The sequence below is a fragment of the Dendrobates tinctorius genome, unplaced genomic scaffold (assembly GCF_039654945.1).
Source record: "Dendrobates tinctorius isolate UK_male_01 unplaced genomic scaffold, ASM3965494v1 ptg000008l, whole genome shotgun sequence".
In the NCBI taxonomy this organism is placed as follows: Eukaryota; Metazoa; Chordata; class Amphibia; order Anura; family Dendrobatidae; genus Dendrobates; species Dendrobates tinctorius.
Genome location: NW_027361676.1, coordinates 24,114,541 through 24,138,337, shown reverse-complemented (window position 1 = coordinate 24,138,337; position 23,797 = coordinate 24,114,541). Strand labels below are relative to the sequence as shown.

Below are 23,797 nucleotides of genomic sequence, written 5' to 3'. Positions count from 1 at the left end.
TATATATTATACACACACACACACACACACACACACATTCTACGGTATGTGTCTATATCTATTGTGGTTTCTGTTATAAACCCTGTCATAGGGCTCCATTATATGTCCATTTTGCAAGCCTGCGAGAAAATCTCGCCATACGGATGCCATACGGATTACATACGGATGCTTACATGCGCAAAATACGCGACCACACCTTGCTTACGGATGACATACGGAGCACTGTTTAGGGGCCATTCATCCGTATTGCATGTAAAATACTGACCGTATTTTGTGTTGGTTAGTGTGACCCCGGCCTAACTCTTTATTCTTATCTTTCAGGTTACATCGGGGGCTTATCTACAGCATTACAGAATGCTGTAGATAAGACCCTGATGGCTGTGGCCACAGCTTATAGGCCAAAAATGAAGATTCCCTTTAAGGGTGAGTGCACACAGTGCGGATTGAGTTGTGAATTTTTCAGCATGGATTTGCAGGTAAAACCGCAGGTAAAGTGACCTGCGGTTTACCTGCGGATTTGCCAGCGGTTTTCCCCTGCGGTTTGACACCTGGACAATGGAACAGGTGTCAAATCGCTGCGGAATCCACAGAAAGAATTGACATGCTGCGGATTTAAAACCGTGGAAAAAGCCGCAGCATGTGCACTGCGGTTTTGAAATCCCATTGGCTAACATGGTACTGTACAATGCCTGCGGATCTGCAAGTCAAATCCGCTGCGGATCTGCAACGTGTGCACATACCCTGAGGATAGGTTCCGATTTTTCCTGACCACTTATGTTCGAGTTTTCATCTAAATCCCATGATTATGATTAGAAAACTAACTCTTCAGTGCATTATTACAGCAATACCAGATTTTTGTAACTTTATGACTTGTTACTTTTTACTCAGGCACAAAAAAACATTTTGCATCATCATATTCTGAGAACTAGAACCCCTTCTCATCTGACTGTTATAGGAAGGCTTGCATTTTGCAGAATGAGTTGAAAAAACAAAAAACAAAACACCTTTTTCTTGGCACCAGTTTGGGGTTAGCATGCACTCTCGGCAGTTTCTGAAGCCACATTTTTCAGTTGGTAACCTGGATGGAGGAGTTCTAAAAAACTCTTCTGTTGAATTTGCAGAACACAACTGTCATGTTGATAGAATAAAAGACAAAGAGGCAGTGTTTCCACTTTTTTTTTATGTCTGCTTAAAAATAGAGAAACCTAAAAAAAAAAACCAACAACTCCTCCTGCAGAATAATAAGCCCTCATGCCGCTTTATCAATGGAAAAAAGCCGCCTTAACAGAGACTAGTAATGGATGAGACGTTGCAGACACCTGGCTCTACAGACACCTCTTATTTTGCATCACATTTTGAGCACTTAAGACCGTCTTTTTGTAAGACACAAATTATGATAAACTAGTAAAAAACGTGCAGTATAAAATATTACATACCATAGTTGTTTCTTGGATAGATCCAAAGCTGTTAATAAATATGTTGACTACAACATCGACTGGAATACCTACAAGTAAAGAAAAAGGATTAAAGAAAGACTGACGATAAAGACAAAGATGACAACACCGCCTCTTCCAAGTAAGATTTCAAAATTTATTTCCTAATAATCCTATGTAGTCTCCAAAGGACCTAAAATAGGTGACACTGTACAGCGCAGGAATACTTTCTACGGGAAATGAACGATGGAAGTTGCCCAGTGTCAGAGGAGCAGCTGGAGGAGGCTGGCGAGGCTTGGGTTCAAGGTGCTGGGAAACAGGGACTAATCAACAAGACTTATGTTCTAAAGAGGACCTGCCACCAGGTCAAAAATATCTAGTCCTTGGTTTAATTTTATCCCCACTGCTCACCTGAGTATGCAGGTTTTTTTTTTTTTTTTCAATGAGCAGTCAATCTACGAATGGGAGAAAACAGGACTCACCAGCTTTATGCAAGACAATTATACTGTATATCCCCAGCTTGCCATCTCCTCTATTCTATACTGCCCCAGGACAGGCTAGCATGAGGTTAAGTGCACCCAATGTCATTTTCAGCCGGGTGCCCCGGCAAGTTTTTTCTTTCAGTTTGATGACTGGTCTGGGCTTTTTCTAAGAATTTTAAAAACTAAAACTTATCAAGCCTAGACCAGTGCTCCCCAACTTTTCTTAACCCCTTTACCACCCCCCACCTCAAGATTCTTTTCAGCTTCATGGTCAGGCCAAACATTTTTACAATTCTGACCAGTGCCACTTTATGTAGTAACTCTGAAACGCTTCAAAATAATTCCACTGATTCGGAGACTGTTTTTTGTGACATATTGTATTTCATGATCGTGGTAAAATTTGTTCCACATGACTTGTGTTTATTAGTGAAAAGAATCTGAAATTTGGCAAAAATGTTGAAAAATTAATTTTTATGCCCTTAAATCAGAGTGTTGTCTACTTTGCATCAGTACAATTTTTTTAAACATTTTTTTTTGTTAGGAAGTTAGAAGGGTTAAAAGTTAAATCAACAATTTCTCATTTTTCCAACAAGATTTACAAAACCATTTTTTATATATTTATTTTTAGGGACCACATCTCATATGAAGTAACTTTGAGGGGCCTATATGACAGAAAACACACAAAAGTGTCACCATTCTAAAACTGCACCCTTCAAAAGCTTCAAAACTACATTCAAGAAGTTTATTCACCCTTCAGGTGCTTCACAGGAACTGGAGCAATATGGAAGGAAAAAAAAAATGAACATTTTACATTAGCCCTCAATTTTTTATTTTCACAAGGGTAACAGGAGAACATGGACACCAAAATTTGTTGTGCAATTTCTCCTGAGTACACCAGTACCCCATTTGTGGGGGAAAATTACTGTTTTGGCACATGGCTGGGCTCAGAAGGAAAGCAGCACTGTGACTTTTTGAACGCAAAAATGGCTGGAATCTAGAGGGGACGGCATGTCGTGTTTTGAGAGCCCCTGTTGTGCATAATAAAGCAGAAATCCCCCACAAGTGTCCCCAGTTTTGGAAAGTAGACCCCTCAAGGAATTTATCTAGATTTTGTGTGCCTCACAGAAATTATAGAGCTGTGAAAATTAAATTTTTTAGCCCCAATTGTTTTTATATTTTCACAAGGGTATCAGGAGAAAATGGACCCCAAAACTTGTTGTGTAATTTCTCCTGAGTACACAGATACCTCTATATATTTGGGAAAACTACTGTTTTTGCACACAGCAGTGTTCGGAAAGGAAGGAGTAACATTTTGGAATGTAGACTTTGATGGAATGGTCTGCGGGTGTAATGTCGAATTTGGAAAGCCCCTGAAGTTAGAGGTTTCCTCTGTTTAGGCACAAGTGACCGTAAATTGCAATTGATCTAGTGTACATAAATTGTGCAGAATGCATCAGATTGGCATATGCGAGTTATGCAGAGGGAATCAGGATGGCATACGCAAGTTGTATACAGGGAATCAGGTTGGCATATGTGAATTGTGTAGAGGGTATGAAGCACTCTCTTAGGCTGGAGTCACACTACCAGACGCAAAATACGGTCAGTATTTTCCATGCGTAATACGGATGAATGGCCCCTAAACAGTGCTCCATATGTCATCCGTAAGCAAGGTATGGTCACGTATTTTGCGCATGTAAGCATCCGTAAGGCATCCGTATGGCGAGATTTCTCGCAGGCTTGCAAAATGGACATATAATGGAGCCCAATGACAGGGTTTCTAACAGAAACCAAAGAATAGATATATACACACACATATTTATATATATATATATATATATATACACACACATTCTATGTGTCTATATCTATTCTTTTGTTTCTTTATCAAAACTGTCAGTGTGAGTTTACTGTATAGCGCACTGAATTGCCGGCTTTGCTAAAAGACACCGGGTGCGTATTTCTCGCAAGTCACATGTGTGGTCCGTGTGTAATCTGTATTTTTTGCGCACCCATAGACTTGCATTGGCGTATTACGGTCGTAGTACGCTGACAATCGCAACATGCTGCGATTGGCACGGAGCCTAGAATACGGATGAGAAATATACGCCTGGTGCGAGGGACCCCATAGAGAATCATTTGTCCGTATCTAATGAGTGCTTTTAGCGCCTCTCACTCGTCCATATTCCTCGCCAGTGTGACCCCGGCCTTCTATACAAAAGTCACTGCAGCCACCACCCCTGGTAAGCAATAAGATGCATGGATTATAAGAAGCACTACCATTTTATTAAAAAACATTTCTATTTTTCTCCTCAAAACTTGGGGTGCGTCTTATAATCTGGAGAGTCTTATAATCTGAAAAATACGGTACACTGCAATCTGTACGATGTGCATGGCCAGCTTGGATCTTGGAGCTGGATGACTTCATCAGAGAGATCAACTCCCCCCCCACACAATCCCACGTTTTTGTTGTACCCAAGGACAGTTTGGTGGGGTGACCCATGTAGAGAAACCTCGTAAAACAGTGGGGGTGCTGCCAGCACCATGTATGGTGGTCAAGAAAACAACATCCCTCTTCTCCTTGACAACCTGTATGTTGTCACTACATTGGGCTCTGTTCTCACTCTCACCTTTTCTGAGCAGCTGCTTAATTAGCGTGCTAGGGAGGCCTCTCCGATTTTCTCGGGCAGTACCACATGCTGCTGTAGCAACGGCAGAGAGGGATTTGAAGAGAGGGATGTTGGTGTCCTTCCCTTCATAAACTCTAAACCTGTGGATTGTACCCTGAGGTACTCTCTCACAGTTTACAGAGTTTAATTCCGTACCTGGCCCGCTTACTGGGAAAGGTATTACTGGAATTTGAGCCTCCCCTTGAAATGTATTAGTGTCTCATCCACACAGATGTCCCTTTGGGGAACGTATACAGCAAACTCGTTGAAGTGATCTATAACCGGATGAGCTTTGAAAAGCAGGTAACATTAGGGTAATCTCGGAGAGGACACTGTGCATTATTGTTGCAATGCAAAATTTTTTGGATGGCCTCAAAGCCTTTATGGGTCATAGCCATGCAGAACAGTGGAGTGTTGTATAAAACATGAACACTCCAGTATTGCCGAAGTTCTGGCTTCAGAACTAACCCCATGTGAAGGACAAGGTCCCAAAATTTTTTCATCCCTACTGCATCTACATGGGTACATTTATAAAATGAGGAAAAGACAATATCTGTGAGGCCGGTGGGGTAAGCACCCGCAACTATGGCACTAACACTGACTACTTACCGTATTTTTTGCTTTGTAAGACGCACTTTTTCCCCCAAAATTTGGGAGGAAAATGGGGGTGCGTCTTACAAAGCGAACATGCCATGATCAGGGGGTGTCCGGCGGTTGCTGGCCGGTGCCTCCGGTGCCCAGCGAGCGGTGCTGCTTGTGTGTCCGGCGCTGCCCCGACATTTTGCGACAGGCCAGAGCCCCGGCATTTCCACTGTTCCCTGTGTGTGCGATGGTTCCAGTAAAAAATGGCCGCCGGCGCATGCACAGATGTGATTTTGGGACCAAGAGATCTCAAAATTTATGGTGCGTCTTACAATCCGGAGCATCTTATAGAGAGAAAAATACGGAAGAAAAATACTTTAGTAGGCGCCGTTTACTGTCCCTAAACTAGACCTGTCAAAAAAACAACAACTGTATGCCTATCAGTGATGTTAGTCACTAACCAGGGCTCTATGCATGTATGACACATGCACTGATGTGGTACAAAAAGGGCTAAAGAAAAAAAAGGAAAAAAAAAAAAAAAAAGTCCTTGACAAAAGCAAACACAGATGCAGATCAGTGGCTTGCGTTACTGTTCAGCGGCTACAGGACGCTGGAGGAGGAACAAAGAGGTGAGGGGGGGGGGGGGGCGGGAGGAGAACAAAAATGGACCGAGGAAGAGAAAAAGTCCTGGAAATAAGTGAGCACGGGTGCCGAATAGTGATTTGCATCGCTGGTCAGAACTCGGCTGCTGCAGAACGCACGAACAAGAAAAAAAAAAAAAAAAAACTGCCAAAAATCAAGCGATCAAGCACTGATCAGCACTTGGCAGCAGAAGAGGAGGGAGGGGGGACGGTTGAGGATTAGGAAAAATCAGGTAACAAAAATGTCTTTCTTACACCAGCAGCACCAGAAGTGATGGCACAAGGCCCAGCACAAAGCAACACAACAGAAAGCACAGTGACCACTCTGCAAATCCCCAAGTTTGAATGAGAAAGTGCAGAGGGGTCATTGTCTGATCGTATCAATCAGTGCTCGGGCTGAGGACACGTTACTGGTGCTGTTCCAGCACCTATCAAAGCTGGACCTCAGGGTTTCAGGCAAATTAATTGCCTGAAACACTGAAATTGCTGTGATTGGCTGTTCTGAATTGAACAGCTAATTCACAGCATTCGCAGTTGCAAGGGTGAGGGTGACAAAACCCCTTCATGATGACGAGTCCAGGTTGTTAGAAACAGTAGGCACCTTATAATAATAATCTTTATTTTTATATAGCGCTAACATATCCCACAACACTTTACATTTTGCACACATTAATCATCGCTGTCCCCGATGGTGCTCACAATCTAAATTCCCTATCAGTAGGTCTTTGGAATGTGGGAGGAAACCCACGCAAACACAGGGAGAACATACAAACTCCTCGCAGATGTTGTCCTTGGTGGGATTTGGACCCAGGACTCCAGCGCTGCAAGGCTGCAGTGGTAACCACTAAGCCACCTTAATGAAATCATCGCAACTCCGGTTGCGGAACCACATCTTCTCCGACATACCCTGTACGTCTAAGGCCGGGAAGTCATTCCCTTCCATGACGTATGGGATACATCCAAAGCCGGTAAGGGGTTATCCAAAAATGACATTCAGCTCTGAAAGGTGGTTGAAAGCCACATTGATCCCTGCGAGTAGTAACACCCAGAATCCCTCATTACCTGTACAATGACAGCCAAAGATTTCCCCACAGAAAACACTAACTCTGTACTGCCCTGTCTACTAGGCAGCATACTTGCGACCAAGGGTTCCCACTTTATCCCCATTTGGTATTCTTGTATCAAGCAATCCAAACACACTACCATATCCAGCTCCAAGCACCCCCAATATATGTCAGTATCATCCCAATTCCAGCTCACCATATTTATATTTCCACCCCCGTGGGTCAGTATATGCACATCCAGAACTGCTATTCAAAAGTCTGGAGATCCTGCTCTTAGTTGTTTGCTAGACCTGGTCCTAATGCACCAAGTTGGAAGAGAGCCAAGAGCCACAAAATATGGCCTTGCTAGTCAAATGTTGTTCCCAAGCCAAAGGTTGGGAACCACTGGTATAGAGCATCTTCAGAGGAAAATGGTTAGATCACTTCTTGTAACCGCATGACGTCTTTTGAAACTTGAAGAGATAAAAGACTGAATATATGCACAAGCCATTTTCACATATACATGCAGATGTTCATTCTTTTGAATGTTTAGTTAGGGCTTTCTCAGGCAGGTTCCAAAGCGGGAACCACCTAAAAAAGAGTGTGTGCACATACATTGAACAAGGTAGTGGGGGGAAAAAAAAAAAAAAAAAACATGGACTTTCTGTTGGCAGACTTGAGTCAATGCATAAGGAATACAAATTATACAGGACATCGGCACAAAAACCAAGAGGCTTTGTAGTTGGTGCAAATGGAGATGAATAAATCAATGCAGAAAATAGAATGACTCACAAAATACTTTTACTGTAGCGCAAAAACTGGTTACCACAGCAACCTAGATTTGTACTAGAACATTGTCAGTGGAATTCAGCCCACGCAACAACATCAAGAACACTTGCAGAGCAAATATATTCCTGCTCTGTATAATTTAGCTGGTACCTGGGTCCTTCAGAGCTCTCACATGTGTATTTACATGGTGCGCTTGCTGTACACTCATACACTGGAAAAAACTTCACATTCATATTCTGATTCTTTGAGACTAGCGGGATACACTGAAGAGTGCTGCCCAGTAAGGTCCCCCTGATTTACTAACGCAGATTATCAATGATGGGGTCTGGCTGTTGGAACCCCAGGCAGATCGCAGCCATGGCTGGGGAAAGCTGACAGTAATAGCAGTTTTACGTAAAAACCACAGAAAATAAATCCGCAACTTTGTCAATCAAGGTAATGCAGAGTCCTACAGAGGAAGAGCTACTGACTTCTGCTGACAGATGTCTGCTAGGATCTACACATGATTAAGAGAGAATATCAAAAAACAAAAATATATACACTGTAAGGAGGCTAATGGCTGCATAATCAATGGGAGGTATGTGTCACAAGAGATGGCTGCTCTCTGTGATGTAACCCGGAGTATTTTCTTTAGTGCACGTAAGCACTAAGATGTCGTTTGGTGCACCTGGGTGTCCGGGTGACGGGTAGCTATGAGAGATGGCTGGGTCTGGCTACCCACATACCTCACCTCTGGGTGTGGTTACAGCTTATGTAATGGAGGCTGTTTGGCACATGGTCTGTGTTGGGAGGGAGAAGGCGTCCTGTGTGTGTGGCTCCAGAACGAGCCTGCGTGCTGGACATTGCCAGGCCTGAGGGCACACAGGCTGGGTAGAGTAGAGCCCTGCTATGGACGTTGATGCTTTGTTTTTGTCTGCTCTAAAGGCCGTTTACCTTTTGCTGGTGCTTCGGGGTTTATGAAGCAATAAACCCACATGAATTTTTAAAGAGATGTGCCGCCTGTTTTTCTCCTGTAGCACCTGAGAGAGTACAGATGCCCTAGAATTAGTGGAGAATGCGGGCACTGGTCCAGGAGGTAGCTGGGAGGATTACAGCAGGTGATTGCTGTTGATCGGCGAATCCACGTACTCCGGGGGGCTTGCTGTAGATCAGCGGATCCACAAAATCTGCAGATTGGAGGCTGCAGAGCCGTGCAGAGCATTGCAGAGCTCTGCAGAGCCTTGCAGAGTGGTGCGGAGCCTCGCCGTGCAGAGCTGTGCCTTGCTGCGCGGAGCCCCGCAGAGCCATCTGGAGGTTCCCAGGAGCTGGTGGAGTCGTAAGAGGACATTGCTGGAGCAGGTCGTGCAGTCTCTTAAAAGGGCCAGTATAAACCCAGAGAGATATCAGTGTACTGTGTAAATTGAGACCTGAGAGGGCCGTGGGGAGTCCACGGGGTGCACCCCAAAGGGGGCGGTAACCCAAGGAGGGATGGCTGCCCAAAAGGAGGTGGATTCCCAAAAGGGGGCGATGACCCAACCAAGGATGGTTGCCCAAAAGGGGGTGGAGTGCAAAAAGGGAGCGTAGTTTCCCCAAGGTAAAAGCGGCAGCGAATGCGCCGATGGACTGTTTCCGGGAACAAGGTTCGAACAGCTCATGTCCGGAGTTTCCATCTGACAAGACGTCACAGAGGTGTTCTGTGGAAGTCAATGGAGAGAGCGAGAGTAGACTTCTAGACTCAGATAGGTAGGGATTGTGGTGGTCAACATGCTCCCTGAGTCCGGGAAGGAAGATAGAAGTCCACTGCATTCATGGGGTCTCTAGGGATTATCCAGTGTCCAGGGTAATCAAAGACTCCTACGATTATTAACAGCCATGACGTCGCTGAAGTCCTGGACTTGCCCTACCAAATTATAATAGACCGGGACTTTAAATTGTTTTGGGACTTGTGGGAAGAGGAGGTAGTGCCCCCTAAGGTTGATAGCCCAGTTAGGGGTGAACAAAGAAAGTGTGGGTTTGACCAACTCAGGAACTTAGCAGGGGTGACCAACAGTGTGACCGTTGGAAACTGGGCAGCTCCAAGAAAGAGGTCCGACACCTGGTGGGCTGTGGAGTCGGTAAGCCAAACCTGCGACTCCGACTCCTCAATTTCCCTTACACCGACTCCGACTCCAACTCCGACTCCACGACTCCGACTCCCACACATATTGCTTATATTTAAGTGAAAAATTTATTGTAGTACAATGTGAACCTCAGACATTTAATCATTTTTATGATCCAATAATCAAGATATTTAGATAGAACAGAATATATATTGGTGTACTACCCGGTTTTCATTCTTTTTGGTACAGATACGATATGGATAGACAGATATGGATAAATGGATAGATAGAGCAGATTTCTAATCTGCTTTTGATATTGAAAACATTATCTATGAGCTCAAAAACCTTTCAGGTGATGCGGTTTTTTAAAAAGATGATCAGCTTTTGCAGCTGAAAAACGTATCCTCAAAAAACACAGGAAAAACGCTGTGTGTGAATGTAGCCTTAGATCAGGAATAGAACAGCCATTTATAGGACATTTCATAACTTTCCCAAACTCCTATGAAAAAATATTCAGCACATCCTGCATTGAATTACTGTACCCAATTTATTATATATATTTTAGGAGTCGGAGTCGGTCCATTTTATACCGACTCCAACTCCGACTCCGACTCCACCAAAATGAGCACCGACTCCGACTCCACAGCCCTGTGGTTAAGTGGGGACTTGTTGTTCCAGGGTGACAGGGTGAGTGGTGGTGACTTCCATTTAGACTGACTAACACAAGGGAAAGAAAGTGCAGTAGGGTGGAGCTGGGTGCAAATGGCAAGTCTTTCTCTCGTCGCCGGGGACACGGCGGCCATAGAAAGGCAGGACAGGCTGCTACATCCTCTGAAAAGAGAACTGAAGAGACAGCATCAGGTGCAAACAAGGTTAATGTCCTTGATAAGGAGGCCACCTTGCCACTGACAAACCCCAGCAAAGAAGCAGTCAATGATGTGCTAAAAATGAAACAGACACTTGGTGATGGTAGAGATCCATCAGCGGAAATCTCGGTAGAAGAAATTCCAGAGAGCGCAGGTGCATAGTAGAGGTACCCTAGGACTTGAGAGAATCTTGTGCCAGGGAGTAAGTGAATGAAGATTTTAGGAAGGCGGTGGAAGCGTGTAGTGTGAACTGGGCACCAGAGACTAAGCAGTTGGTTATACTGTCAAGTAGGGAAGTCACAGTGAAGTGGGTGGCTATCCTGAGTGACATACACCTACACTGTCTTCGCACGAAATGGATGATCCCTTTGAGGAATGAGGAAGCCTCTCGTCGTCTAGTGCGTACAAGGAAAGTTCAATGTCGGTTGGGGTTTGTGGAAGACATCGTACAAGTGCCTAGGAATATGGTGAGGAAAGTTATTGGAAGACTGGGAAAAGTAATGCAGGAAATCGCGAATTAATTTGGTGTGACGATAGTGAGGATTCCGGCTGATGACAAAGCCCAGGTAGCTGGTGAAGATGGGATGGTTCTAGTCATCATTGTGAGATTAATGGAAAGCCTTTCTGAATACACCTGAAATATCGTGTGGCGTACCTAAGACGTAGAGCAGCTAATACTTGACAGACTGCAGATTAATAAACAGCTGCAGGAAATGGAAAGAAGATGGCGACCAATTTCAACCCGAGATATAGAGACAACTGAAGGTGGCCTGATGGAAGAGGACACAGAAGGGTTATAAGTGGTGACTTCTCAAACTCATTGCTGTGTAGCCAAGGCAGGAGACCCTGTAGCGGACATGGTGACAAAGAGTCAGACCAGACAGTAGGTATGGGGGCAAGGGAATCACAATACCGTAATGAACGCCGGGGGTTGTCTGACAAAGGGGCAACTTTATCGGAGGAGGTGACAGTGTTGGATGATGAGGTAATGTTTCAAAAGGTTCAGTAACAAGGCCCGATTTTGACAGACGGATTTACTTTCAAAGGCAACCGAGAAGGGTCTCTGGTTGGGTAATGGAAGGTGCCAAGCCCCATGGCTTTAGGTAGAGGGGGGAGAGGTATATAAGGAGGCTAATGGCAGCATAATCAATAGGAGGTATGTGTAACAAGAGATGGCTGCTCTCTGATGTAACCCGGAGTATTTTCTTTAGTGCACGTAAGCACTAAGATGTTGTTTGGTGCACCTGGGTCTGGGTTGCGGGTAGCTATGAGAGATGGGCGGGTCTGGCTACCCACATACCTCACCTCTGGGTGTAGTTATAGCTTATGTAATGGAGGCTATTTGGCTCATGGTCTGTGTTGGGAGGGAGAAGGTCTCCCGTGTGTCTGGCTCCAGAACGGGCCTGCGTGCTGGACATTACCCAGCCTGTGTGCCCTCAGGCCTGGCACAGCAGAGCCCTGCTATGGACGTTGGTGCTTTGCTTTTGTCTGCTCTAAAGGCTGTTTACCTTTAGTTGGTACTTCTGGATTTATGAAGCAGCAAACCCACATTTAACTTTTAAAGAGACGTGCCGCCTGTTTTCCTCCTGTCACACCTAAGTGAGTACAGATCCCCTACAACACATACATATAGATTTTATAGTGTACATGCATAGTTGCATAATTATTGAATATATATATATATATATATATATATATATATATATATATATATATATATATATAATCAAAATTGCAAGAAAGACCCTTGGCAAAGTTACAATACAAACAGGAATGAAAAAAATGAGATCAAGTCCTAAAAGTATAAGATAAATATATACGGTATATATTTTAGTAATGAACTGTAATGCAATGGAAATTCAAAGGAACTACAGGAGGCGCAAATCACAAAAAATTGAATGCAACAGGAAAAATATGGTACAAAATATGTAACAGATTGGAAAACATATACATATATAAAAGAACTTGTGACAATCTAATGAACGGCAAGATCGCATTAACATATGTCTGATAAGCATTTTCTATGTGCACTTGGTCCCATATTGGGATCAGTCTAATCGATAATACTTTATAATTTAGTAGAATTTGCACTTTAGCATACGGTATATACATTTACACATTATGGCAACATGTGAGGACGAATAAGTAGATTTTCAGCTTTTCATTAAGCTCCATGTATGTTAATTTGACTGTGTGGTTCCTCGGATTGTCACTGCCTTCTCTATGTAGGGGTAAATAAATTGCACATGTTATTTGCACTTGCACTTTGAGGTACGAGGGGCGTTCAAAAATTTCTTGTGACCCATTTCCTGTGGAATGAGAGCGATGAAACTTGGCACCTAGGGACACTCACTTCTCCCATCTCTTTAAGCAATTGTAAACACCTCACTTGTAGTAGTCGACAGGTTGCTCCAAATGCCATGTTCGGAAATCAGTCTCATCATCTGGAAAATGCTTGCTCTTCAAAAATAACTTAATTGTTGGAAAGAGGTGGAAGTCAGACGGTGCGAGGTCGGGTGAGTAAGGGGGATGTGGTAGAATTTTAAAGCCACAGGACCATGCGTCCATTTGGGCAACATGAGAGTTGTGAACTGGTGCAATGTCTTGCAGCAGTCACATCTCTTGGTTTTGATGCCCCCCCCCCGCAAGTTCCGCAGCAGTGAAGCATAGCATGCCCCAGTGATCATGGTACCCTTTGCTAGGAAATCCAACAATACTACTCCGTGCTGGTCCTAAAATACTGTGAGCATGACCTTGCCTGCCGAGGGTTGGGCACATGCCTTCTTTGGAGGTAGAGAGTCATGATGCTTCCATTGCATCGACTGGACTTTAGTCTCAGGATCATAGTTATGGACCCAGCTTTGATCCTGTGTGATCAGTCTGTTGGAAAATTCCTCCTGGTTTCCATGGCACATCGTCAATAGAGCCTGAGCGCATTCGACTCAATCCTGCTTCTGGAAAGTTGTGAGCAGCTGGGGAACCCAGCGAGCGGATACCTTATGCATGTGAAGATAGTCTTGGATGATTTTTTTCACAGCCCCACACTAATCTTGACATTTTGAGCTAGTTGGCGAATGGTTACACAGCGATTTTCCAAAATGGCTACCTCCATTTCCTGGTCATCAATAGAGTGGGGTCGCCCTGGAATTGGAGCTGTTTGCACTGAAGTCCAACCACATTTGAATTGACGATACCAGTTCTTGACTACATCATATGATGGGGAATCATCACCATAAACCTCTTTCATCTCATTGAATGTCTCCTTTGGTGTTCGGCCTTTCAAGTAAAGGAATTTGATGACTGCTCTGTATTCCACTGGGTCCATTATCAAACCTCACACCTCTTCAGCACCTGGAAAATCAAGACCGTTATCAGTTCTGAGTTGCATACTGGAACGTAACCTATAGAGAGATCATTAAACATGTAGTTTCAGTGTCCTGTGATAAAAAGTAGTGGGTCAGGGGAAATCTTTAATTAACATCCCTCGAACGTGCAAAACAAAATGTTGTTTTTTTTGTGGACATGGTGACCTATTTATTTAGATTTTTTTCAGATAAACTTATTTATTACTGTTGATAAGAGTTGCCTTCATATACTATATATAGGCATACAATTCAATAATAAAGCCTTTTTCTATACGGTATGTCACATTTTGTGCAATATTTTTCCTGTTGCATTCAATATTTTGTGTTATGCGCCTCATGTAGTTTCTTTACATATCCATTGCTGGAAAACTTTAACGTTCATTAATGAAAATATAAATATTTCATATTTCTATGACTTGATCTTTTTTTTCCTCTTTCCTATTTGCATAGGAGCTACACATGCCTTATTAAAGGGGTTTTCCATTTATAATTGATAAGTTCCAAATCGACTTGTTCATTCTAAGAAAGAACATTGGCAGTCACACACCCTATCTTGACATCATGACTACAGAGCGTGTGACCGCTGCAACCAATCATAGAATCATAGAGTTGGAAGGGACCTCCTGGGCCATCTGGTCCAACCCCCTGCTCAAAGCAGGATTCGCTAAATCATCCCAGTCAGATGTCTGTCCAGCCTCTGTTTGAAGACATCCATTGAAGGAGAACTCACCACTTCTCGTGGCAGCTTGTTTCACTCATTGATCACTCTGTCAAAAAGTTTTTTCTAATATCTAATCTGTGTCTCCTCCCATTCAGTTTCATCCCATTGCTTCTAGTCTTTCCTTGTGCAAATGAGAATAAAGTTGATCCTTCTACAATGTGACAGCCCTTTAGATATTTGTAGACAGCTATTAAGTCTCCTCTCAGTCTTCTCTTTTGCAAACTAAACAATCCCAAATCCTGCAACCTTTCCTCATAAGACAGGGTTTGCAGACCGGTCACCATTCTGGTTGCTCTTTTCTGAACTTGCTCCAGTTTGTTGATGTCTTTTTTAAAATGTGGTGCCCAAAACTGGACACAATATTCCAGATGAGGTCTGACCAAAGAGGAGTAGAGGGAAATAATGACTTCACTTGATCTAGACTGTATGCTTCTGTTAATACATCCTAGAATTGCATTTGCTTTTTTTGCTGCTGCATCACACTGTTGACTCATATTCAGTCTGTGATCTATTAGTATACCCAAGTCTTTTTCACATGTGCTGTTGCTTAGGCCTATTCCTCCCATTCTGTATATGCTTTTTTCATTTTTATTGCCCAGATGTAGTACTTTGCATTTTTCCCTGTTAAAAACCATTCTGTTAGTTGCTGCCCACTTCTCCAGTTTATTTATATCTTTTTGAATCCTCTCCCTCTCTTCTCTAGTATTAGCTATCCCTCCTAGCTTTGTGTCATCAGCAAATTTAATCAGTTTACCCTCAATTCCTTCATCTAAATCGTTGATAAAGATGTTGAACAATACAGGGCCCAGGACAGAGCCCTGTGGTACCCCACTTGAGACATTCTTCCAACTGGATGTGCAGCCATTTACGACCACTCTTTGGGTCCGATCACTAAGCCAGTTATGAATCCACCTAACAGTTGCCTTGTCCATTCCATACTTAGTCATTTTTTCAATAAGGATTGTATGAGAGACTTTGTCAAATGCTTTGCTGAAGTCAAGATATACTATATCTACAGCATTTCCTTGATCCACCCAATCAGTGATTCCGTCATAGAAGGAAATTAAGTTAGTCTGACATGACTTACTAGTTACAAACCCATGCTGACTCTGTTTAATCACTTCATTCTTATCCAGGTACTGACATACATGTTGTTTAATAATTTGTTCAAAGATCTTTCCTGGTATAGAAGTCAGACTCACCGGCCTATAGTTGCCTGGGTCCACCAGTCTATACTGACAGCTGATGAGCCCAGTTATTCAAAGTGGCATGTGCCGTAGTCAAGATGGCTAGGGCCTGTCAACAAAGACTGGGAGTAGTAACAAAGGCAACAACGGACCTGGAGAGGGGGGGGGAATAGCAGCGTACCGTAATATATTGCTTGGAGCATGAGCATGCCAAATGAAACGTACAAATTATAAATAAAAAGTTCTTCAAACAAAACGGGTTGTTTGGGGACTAAAAATTGACCATAAAACTGCAATTTTTTAAATAATTTGCATTAATGTGAAACAGATGAGGGAAATTAGTAATCAGCTTTAGTATTAAAATGGTTTCAGCTGTACATCATTAACTAGACACATGGGTATACTGGCACAATTCTTGCACATAGGCCCACCCGCAGAAACACAGCTCGCACTTGGAATACTACACTGGATAGCACACAGATTGGCTTTGTCGGGTCAGTGACCATTTTCTAAACAGCAGCTGCCACCGAGAGCTTTCCAGTGTAGTAACATGCGGAATTAAAGCTCACCTGCAGGTTTTGGTCACTTGTTTCTAGAAGTTTTAGGTTTGTGTAAACTTATTTGAAACTACTGTATAACTAATGAAATACTATTATGATAGATACTGTATATAGTAGGAATGTCAGGCATTGCTATAAGTTTTCTGTATATGGGATTTCCTTACATAGTCAGTCTCTGAGCTTACTTGGAGGATATAAGTACACAGCTTTATGTGTCATAATATATGGTAACAATGCTACTCACAGGAACTTTTTCTATTTAAAAGTCCGGCTGATCTATTTCAGTCCTCAAACCACATCCCAGGAAAACTTAAAATACAGCCCTTGTCTGGCACAAAGTAAAACAAAGCAAAGAGTCCATACAATAGTGCTGGCTTGACAGCTTGTCTTAGATCCCAGTTTCTTTGTCCTTTAGGAAAGCCACACAATCCAGAAGGTCTACCCACCTCCATACACAGAACCATGTGTCACATAAAGTGGTCCAATCTTACAAAAACTGAAAAGTGGGGCGTGCAATATTATTCGGCCCCTTTAACTTAATACTTTGTTGCGCCACCTTTTGCTGCGATTACAGCTGCAAGTCACTTGGGGTATGTCGCCATCAGTTTTGTACATCGAGAGACTGAAATTCTTGCCCATTCTTCGTTGGAAAAGAGCTCGAGCTCAGTGAGGTTTGATGCAGATCGTTTGTGTACAGCAGTTTTCAGCTCTTTCCAAAGATTCTCAATTGGATTCAGGTCTGGACTTTGACTTGGCCATTCTAACACCTGGATACGTTTGTGAACCATTCCATTGTAGATTTTGCTTTATGTTTGGGATCATTGTCTTGTTGGAAGACAAATCCCCATCTTAGTCTAAGGTCTTTTGCAGGCTCCAAAAGGTTTTCTTCAAGAATGGTCCTGTTTTTTGCTCCATCTTCCCATCAATTTTAACCATCTTTCATGTCCCTGCTGAAGAAAATCAGGCCCAAACCATGATGCTGCCACTACCATGTTTGACAGTGGGGATGGTGTGTTCAGGGTGATGAGCTGTGTTGCCTTTACGCCAAACATATCGTTTGGCGTAAAGTGTTATTTGTATTCTGCGAGTCAGTACGAATATGGAGACACCAAATCTATAGTTTAATTTATGATTATCTACTAGAGAGGATGAGAATCAATTCCCACATGCCAGCCTATTGGCCATGACAGTAGTCTGCAGCCAATAAATGGGAGCATGAGAACCGCCTCTTGCCTGACACCGTATGCGACTCTTTCTTGGATCAGCTGCCCTGGTGCAATGTCATTAGTGAGACAGGTTGTCTAATCTAAAGAAGGGCCACGTATGCTGGCAGGTTCCTGTCCGGCAGCCAAACACTGGGACATGCACATCGAATTAAACCAACGCCATTTACTATTTATGCACAATAAATATGACGCTTCAAAAATTTGCTTTAGACTCGTCATATTCAGAGTCATTTTACAAATTGCTTTATGGACAATTTTTTTTATTTTCGCACCACTTTGTATGACGGCGTAATCTTTTGCATAACAAGCTGTAGTACTCATTTGTACCATTCTGGAATACATACAACTTTTTGACCTATGCTTATTGGTGAGGCAGGATGAACAAAGATTGCAATTAAGGAATTGTTTTTTTACAGCGTTCACATTATAGCGTAATAATACATATCACTACTGACTCACCTACATTAAATGTGGCTTTAATTTTTTTTTACAAATTAAATTATTTTTTATTGAAAACTGGGATTTTGGAGAGAGCATTTTTACTTTTTTCTTTTTTTTTTTTAAAACACTAGTATTAGTAATACTTGGGATAGTGTAGTAGCCTCTCAGGTCCCAACTCTCGCATTATTTGATAGAGGCTGTAGTGCTCGTCAAGCCTTTAGTTGAGTAGCAACTATTGATGAGTGAGTATACCCGTTGCTCGGATGTCCTCCGAGTATTTGAGTGTTCTCGGAGATGTAGCTTCATGATTTGCGGCTGCTAGTCAGCCTGAATACTTGTGGGGATTGCCTGTTTGTTAGGGAATCCCCACATGTATTCAGGCTGTCTAGCAGCTGCAAATCATGCAGCTCTGTCGACACAAACAATCTCCGAGCAAGCCAAAATACTGACACCTGAGCATGCTCGGGGAAACCCCAAGCAACGAGTATACTCGCTCATCACTAGTAGTAACGTGTCAGTACCCCACAATCGTAATGCAGGTGTGGCCATCTGCTGAAAGAGGGAGCAATCTCCCTCTTTTGAATATCTATTTTGACGCGGTCCCTAGTTGCCATCCAGTACAAGGGGGGGGACACAGCTCGGATCAGTGAGAACCAGGGCTGTGGAGTCGGTAAGCCAAACCTCAGACTCCTCGATTTTCATGACACCGACTCCACGAAAATGGGCTCCGACTCCACAGCCCTGATGAGACCACCAATGTTAACAGTTACAGCAGGAGTCGGATTGTGTCTATCATTCAGGTTCCTGCTGCTGATAGCACCAGTATAGAAGATGAAACTTGTGATCAGCATTACATGTTTATCCATCGTAGATCATAAACTTATGTACCCATAACAGAAATACACGTCATGTAGCACCAAGGGGGCAGATTAGCGATCCTGCTCACAGCATGAAGGAACTGGACAGAGCAGGGCAAGATAATGGACAGGATAACAATTACTTGTTAGCTATGGTGGCATTATCTAGTGATTACAAAAGAGAAAAAAAAAAGTTTCTAAATGTGACTGAATACTCTTTTAAAGCCCCTTCAAAGAGTTATTGCAGGGCATCATAGTTCTCGAAATCAGATAGAAAAATCAGCGAGGGGGAACTCTTCTGCTTCAGATTTGCTTTACTAACCAAGAGTGCTTGCACATTGCGTTCTTTGTCCCCGTCGGGGCATGCGCTCGAAATCCCAGCAAAACAAGGTCGGGATGCATGCGCCGACAGGGCCATAGCGCGCAATAGTGCCCTTTTTTGTACAGTATACAGTTGAAACTAAGAGCAAATATCATGAAAGGTCCTCTTTAAGAGCGAAGAGCTGCTAGATAACCTTCTCCTACCATGTATTTCAGCATTGGACATCCCTTTAAGAAACCCCAAGATATTACTATAACAGACATTGTTTCATCAACTACATTTTGTTCAGGACATTTCACCATATCTTGTTGGTTTCTGCTGACAAATCACAAGATAGATATGGACAAATCAATAAAAGCCTGTTCACATGTTACGTTTTTTATGCAGAATAAAAATGCAGCATTTTACAGCACCAGCAAAATGAATGACATTTCTGAAATCTCACGCACACGCTGCTAATTTTTTCCTTGCAGATTTTAACTATCAAAGCAGTTTCTCTAATCTGTGGCAGGTCTATTCTTTCAGCATTTTTCACCAGTTCAAACTATTGGTGAAAAACAAAACAAAAAAAAAAAAAAAAAGTTAAAATGCATCAAATACACATGGCACGGGAAAAAAAAAAAATAAGGGGGGGGGGCGAAAAATAAGCACTTTTTTTACCCTGCCAACACTAGTATTTGCTCAGATTTATCTATTGCAAAAACCAAACGTGTGCACAATATTTTGGCATATAAAAATAATAAAGTAGTTTAAATAAATCGACATTAAATAAAATATAATGGAAAATAATGTTGATCATATGGCACCAACGTATTCCAGCGCTGTTCAGAGACGGACATTTCTTGACAATCTAGATTTCTGCAATTTGAGATGAAAACATGCAACAAACCTTTGAAGTTTGGTCTTATCCTGGGGTCATAGCTGACCAACAGCCTGTTTAGTATGTTGCTAGTGGAGTTCGCAGGAACTCTTGCAAGGTCTTCTGCAGATTGTTGACTGTAGAGAAGAAAAAAAGTCACATTTATTGTACAGTATATATATTGTATAGGCCACACAATAGGTAGATGGTCCGCGGCTTTCATCCTTTGTAACGCAGAGAAAATTCACATACTGGGGATACTAAATCCACAGTGCAGGTCAGTTTCTTGGCAGCAAGTGGGGAAGAGCGCTTTTCATTGAGAATGCCGGTATTGTAAGGTGCAGCCGACTTTCCATCCAAGATTTTGGACAGAAAATCTGCAGCATATCCTAACCCTGTGTGCATAGACCCCAAGGTAGCCTGCATGATATAGTGGTCAACACTAAAGAGACAATGAATGGGTCTCTACAACACAAAAGAATGATCGGAAGAGACGCCGAGGTCATAGAGGCTCTGCACTGTATACAAAATGAATTTCCAAACAGGAACACCAAATCTGGAAATTAATTATTCAATGTAACAAGATAAATAGTTGCCCTGACAGATGATTTAATATAGTAATGTCTAATGCCGCGAGTGTATGTGGTGTTTTCATAATTATTTCTGGCTGGTCCAAAAGACTAGAAAGATTGCAGACCATACACTTCTGTCATGTGTGACACGACTCAGCAGGCAAGAAACACAGACGAGGTTTATAGCCGACACAGCTTCCAAATAAAGCCAAGACAAAAAAAAACGACCAGTTTGACACATCATAATGTTACACAAGTTTTGGGAAATTATAATGCTGCAACCACAATTTATACACTACATAGGCACAGGGCCATCAGGGCCTGACTCGCGTATGGGGCCCGATCAGCAGAGGGGGCCCGCATCGGGCCCCATCATCTCTACCCATTGGGCCCCACTGCCCCGCCCCAAGTGGCAGGATTCTGCCAATCAAGTAACTGAACCTGCGTCCAGGAAGCAGGTTCAATAACTCTATTGCTGTTCAGGCCCGCATGGCAATAGTTACAGCCGCTAGCCAATCGAGGCTGGCAGCTGACGTCAGCGCGCACGTCACTGGCGTCTGACGTCACTTTCAGTCGCCAGCGAGTGCGCGCTTTCAGGTTGGGATGAAGATCGCTCACCGCTGGAGCGCACCAAAGTAAGGAGAAAGTTTTTTTTTTTTTTTTTTTTTTAAATTAGTGTTGAAAGCGGCAAGCCAGCAGGATATAGACGGGGCAGGATTGGAGACACTAGGGGCAGGATTGGAGACATGGGGGCAGGATGAGAGACATGGGAGCAGGATGAAAGACATGGGGCAGGACTGGAGACAGATGGGGCAGGATGAAAGGCATGGGGCAGGATTGGAGACAGGGGGCAGGATGGAGACAGATGTGGTAGGACCATGGGGCAGGATGTAGACAGATGGTGCAGGATCATGGGGCAGGATTGGAGACACGGGGGCAGGATGAAAGACATGGGAGCAGGATTGGAGACACCGGGGGCATGATTGGAGACAGATGGGGCAGGATTGGAGACAGATGGGGCAGGATCATGGGGCAGGATGGAGACAGATCATGCAGGATCATGGGGCAGGATGGATACGATGGAGACAGATGAGGCAGGATGGGGAGATCATATGGGGCAGAATGGATACTCAAGAGTGCAGTATGGGAGAACACATGGCTTAAGCCAGGAATGAGACACAGGGGGGTCAGGATGGGGGATATTATTACCATAGGGGCTAATTGAGGGATATCATTTCTGCAGTGATGTATTTTATTTTTTGAGTATACTGTTTTAATTGGGGGGGCGGTCCTGTTATTGTGCAGAGTGATACTATGTTGCCTTTTTTTCACCATGTGGTGCAATGTAGAAGCTGGGAAAAAAATAAGTAATGTGTTCTGCAAGCAGAGCTCTAGATAACTTATTTCCTGCAGAGACAAACTCTGGCTGTAAGAAGTGATGGCGGTCTGTGCTGGATGAAAGATGAAAAGCGAAGATGAAGGCCATCACCTAGAGACGTCACTGGTGAGTCAATGTGTTACCTATACACTGACACTATACACTGTATACTATATACTGAAGTCCTGTGTATAATGTCACCAGTGATCACTGTATTACCTATACATTATATACAGAGCTACTGTCCATAATGTCATTTATCACTGTATTACCTGTACACAGATACTGCATACCAAGTACAGATCTCCAGTGTATAATGGCACTTATAATAGTGTTTTTTTATTACTGATCAGTATTGTAGTATTCAGTCACTATGTGGTGGTAATATGAGGTCTGGACATGGTGTTGCGGTATTTGTCCCTTGTATGTGCTATTTGGTCACTTTGTGGTGATAATATGTGGTCTGGTCATGGTGTGGTGGTATCTGTTCCTTGTATGTGATATTATTCGGTAACTGTGGTGGTAATATGTGGTCTGGTCATGGTGTGGTGGTATTTGTTCCTTTTATGTGGAATTATAGGTCACTATGTGGTGGTAATATTGTGTCTGGTCATGGTACGTGGTATTTGTCCCTTGTATGTGATCTTATTGGTCATTTTAAAAATTGAAAAATAAATAAAAACATGCCTTAATTGTATTGCATATTTTAACAAATATTTACTAGGTTACAGAAGAGTAGAGCTCGGCCAAAAGGGTCTACCGTGTTGTGGTGGCGGCTTTAAAAATCTTTTCGCCAAAACAAAAGCTGCTGGCTATATGTGTGATCTGGTGATGGAAACTGTTAATGTGTGATTGGTGAGAAGTGGAGTTTTCCAAGAGAGAGCGGCAGGGCTGTGAACAGTTTGAGGGGTGGAGCCTTGGCGAAGTTTCAAGGGGGCACCGTAAATTTTGCCAATATGGGACCCCGAAATTCCTAGTGGCAGCCCTGGATATGCAGCTACAGTTGTGCTCAAATTTTACATACCCTGGCAGAATTTTTGCTTTCTTGGCCTTTTTTCAGACAATATGAATAACACCAACATTTTTTCTACACTCATGGATAGTGGTTGGATAAAGCCATTTATTGTCAAACTACTGTGTTTTCTCTTTTTACATCATGAAAACATCCAAATGACCCTGATCAAAAGTTCACATACCCCATTTACGTGTATTGCCCCCTCTTAACATCAATGACAGCCTGACGTCTTGTGGTAGTTGTGGATGAGGTTCTTTATTTTCTCAGATGGTAAAGTTACCTACTCTTCTTTGCAGAAAGCCTCCAGTTCCTGTAAATTCCTGGGCTGTCTACCGTGAACTGCGCGCTTGAGATCTCCCCAGAGTTGCTCAATGGTATTGAGCTCAGGAGACAGATGGCCACTCCAGAACCTTTGCTTTGTTCTGCTGTAGCCAATGACAGGTCGACTTGGTCTTGTATTTTGGATCGTTGTCATGTTGGAACATCCAAGTACGTCCCATGCGCAGCTTCCGGGCTGATTATTGCAAATTTGCCTCCAGTATTTGCTGATAACGTGCTGCATTCATCTTTCCTTCAACTCTGACCAAGTTTCCTGGGCCTTTTGTCATGGTTTGCCCGGGATTTCTTTGATAGTACTTATAGGGTTAATGTGATGTGGCCTCTCTTTGGGTTGGAAAGGGCTATATTTACCCACACTTGTGCTGTGCCCGTTGT

At 43.1% G+C, this 23,797-nt stretch overlaps 1 protein-coding gene across 2 annotated transcripts in view; it reads right to left on the bottom strand.

Moving 5' to 3' along the window:
- Nucleotides 1-23,797, bottom strand: part of GLRB (glycine receptor beta) — a 163,218-nt gene that overhangs the window by 62,440 nt on the left and 76,981 nt on the right. For both annotated transcript variants that reach the window (XM_073576486.1, XM_073576475.1), the window contains exons 3-4: nucleotides 20,149-20,255; nucleotides 1,437-1,504 (exon numbers count right to left, since the gene is read on the bottom strand). In XM_073576486.1, coding sequence (XP_073432587.1) covers nucleotides 1,437-1,504; nucleotides 20,149-20,255 — 175 coding nt within the window. The remainder of the gene's footprint in view (nucleotides 1-1,436; nucleotides 1,505-20,148; nucleotides 20,256-23,797) is intronic.